Source organism: Adiantum capillus-veneris, chromosome 10, assembly GCF_014529385.1.
Source record: "Adiantum capillus-veneris isolate H3 chromosome 10, ASM1452938v2, whole genome shotgun sequence".
In the NCBI taxonomy this organism is placed as follows: Eukaryota; Viridiplantae; Streptophyta; class Polypodiopsida; order Polypodiales; family Pteridaceae; genus Adiantum; species Adiantum capillus-veneris.
The window spans coordinates 144,886,638-144,888,692 of record NC_140940.1 but is presented as its reverse complement, the minus strand read 5'-3'; the positions used below and the strand labels follow the sequence as shown (position 1 = coordinate 144,888,692).

At 41.2% G+C, this 2,055-nt stretch overlaps 1 protein-coding gene across 1 annotated transcript; it reads right to left on the bottom strand.

The window, feature by feature from the left end:
* Positions 1-351: 351 nt before the first annotated feature.
* Positions 352-675, bottom strand: LOC147449792 (calmodulin-like). Its single transcript, XM_086521631.1, has one exon. It carries the CDS (start codon positions 673-675, stop codon positions 352-354), a length of 324 nt encoding a protein of 107 aa, XP_086377757.1.
* Positions 676-2,055: the final 1,380 nt, after the last annotated feature.

The window sequence follows — 2,055 nt, the reverse complement described above, 5'->3', positions numbered from 1 at the left end:
ACATACATATATATATATATATATATATATATATATATATATATATATATATATATATATATATATAATATAATATATATATAATATATATTATATATATATATATAATATATATATATATATATATATAATATATATATATATATATATAATATATATATATATATATATAAGTTGGGGGAAGGAGTTACTACACCTAGAAGACTTCATACAAGATGTACCAAAGTTAAAAGTAAGTGTGTACATATACATACATACACACATATATGTGTGTGTGTGTGTGTATATATATAGAGAGAGAGAGAATTTTGATGGTAAGATGTAAGTGAGCTTTCACTTTGAAAGAGGCACTCATTTATGTAAAGCTTTGGATCTTACCGAAACCTCCTCCCGGCTTGGCATATCTCCAAGGCTTTGCAAGGCACAAAACAACTCTTCCCTCGAGATGAACCCATTTTGATCTTTATCAAATGCAAGGAAGGCCCCTTTTATTATTTCCTCTGCAGCTTGCCCGAAAGAATTTGCTTTGCTGGTCTCATGTACCATCACACTTCTAAACTCTTCAAACTCAATGGTACCATTGCCATTACAATCCACTTGCCTCAGTGTCTCCCTAAGTTCACTTTCTGTAAAATATTGACCTAGTGTGGTCATCACAATCTCTAACTCTTTCATTGTGATGCGGCCTACATATTGCAAAGACGGAAGTTTTAATGTTGTAGGAACAATCCCAAGAGACTACCGGTAAGTCATGAACTCAAGATCTACTATTCAAGAGGGAACTAAGATAACCAATCTCACCTTGATAACATGCACCTCCCCCAAACATGGGTAGGCCAATGCACTCAAGCACATGCAAGGCTATAAATATAACACACACAAATGGTCACACGCACACACACATAGAAATGCATTTTATAGCTATAAAAGAAAAGCCCTAATGTTCATGCCAAAAATGACCCTTGCGGAAAGCTCTCAATATACTACTGTGAAAAGAGAAACATGCTTATGCACATCTATTACATGCTTATGCGTATGATTAAGTGTGACACAGTAGATGAGATGCGAGCGTGATATACATGAGACTTGCACTCGGGACATGAATGGAGACAAAAGAGGAGCCTACCATCTCCATTGAGGTCGAAAGCACGGAAGACCTCCTGGAGCTCCTCTGTCATGCGGTTATGGCGGTGGCCGATCTGCTCGCACATCTCTCTCTCTCTCTCTCTCTCTCTCTCTCTCCGCGTGTACTGTGTGTGAGGTCGGTGCCTTTAACCTGGGACTCGGAGAGCTCGACGCGCATCCTTTGCTCCCACGGCAGTGCACTTCACGTAGACACGGCTCCAACACCCCAACGCGCTTCTCTGATCCGCGTGAAGTCCCCATCTTTTAGAGCAATTGTTTCAATAAGAGTATATAATAGATAATAGAGTGACGCTCTATCACGACACTAAGTGACACATAGCATTAAAAAAAGGGGGGGGGGGGGGGGGTTTGAAGATCGACGCCCGGAAGTCCATGCACGAAGACCGAGGAAAATTAAACCTAGGAAACACAAAAATCAGGGCGAAATAAAATCGAGCATCGCAAAAAATGGACCCCCCATTACCCGGTTTTGAATCCAAGACCTCGAGTCCAGGTTTTGTGACACATGGGCAAGCCATCTCTCCTGCATGCACATGTTGTACCATTGCCTCTTTTTATTACTATTTATTGAAAGCCAACATGCATTGACCGGATTTAAGGGGTTTAATTTGTGGCCGAGTTTAGCTTTAATAGCCATCTCACGATTGTGATCTCCTCGATCCTCGCGCGTGGACTTTCCGGCCCTTGATCCCCCCCCCCCCCCCCCCCCCCCCCCCCTTAATGCTATGTGTTACTTAGTCATGAGGGATGCCCTACCACACCAAAATGTTCGGGAAATTGAGAGAGAGAGAGAGAGAGAGAGAGAGAGAGAGAGAGAGAGAGAGAGAGATTAGGTATAATTGAAAGAACTTCTTTAAAAATTTATGAGGATCGACGACCCCAAAGTCCATGCATGAAGGTCGAGGTGGA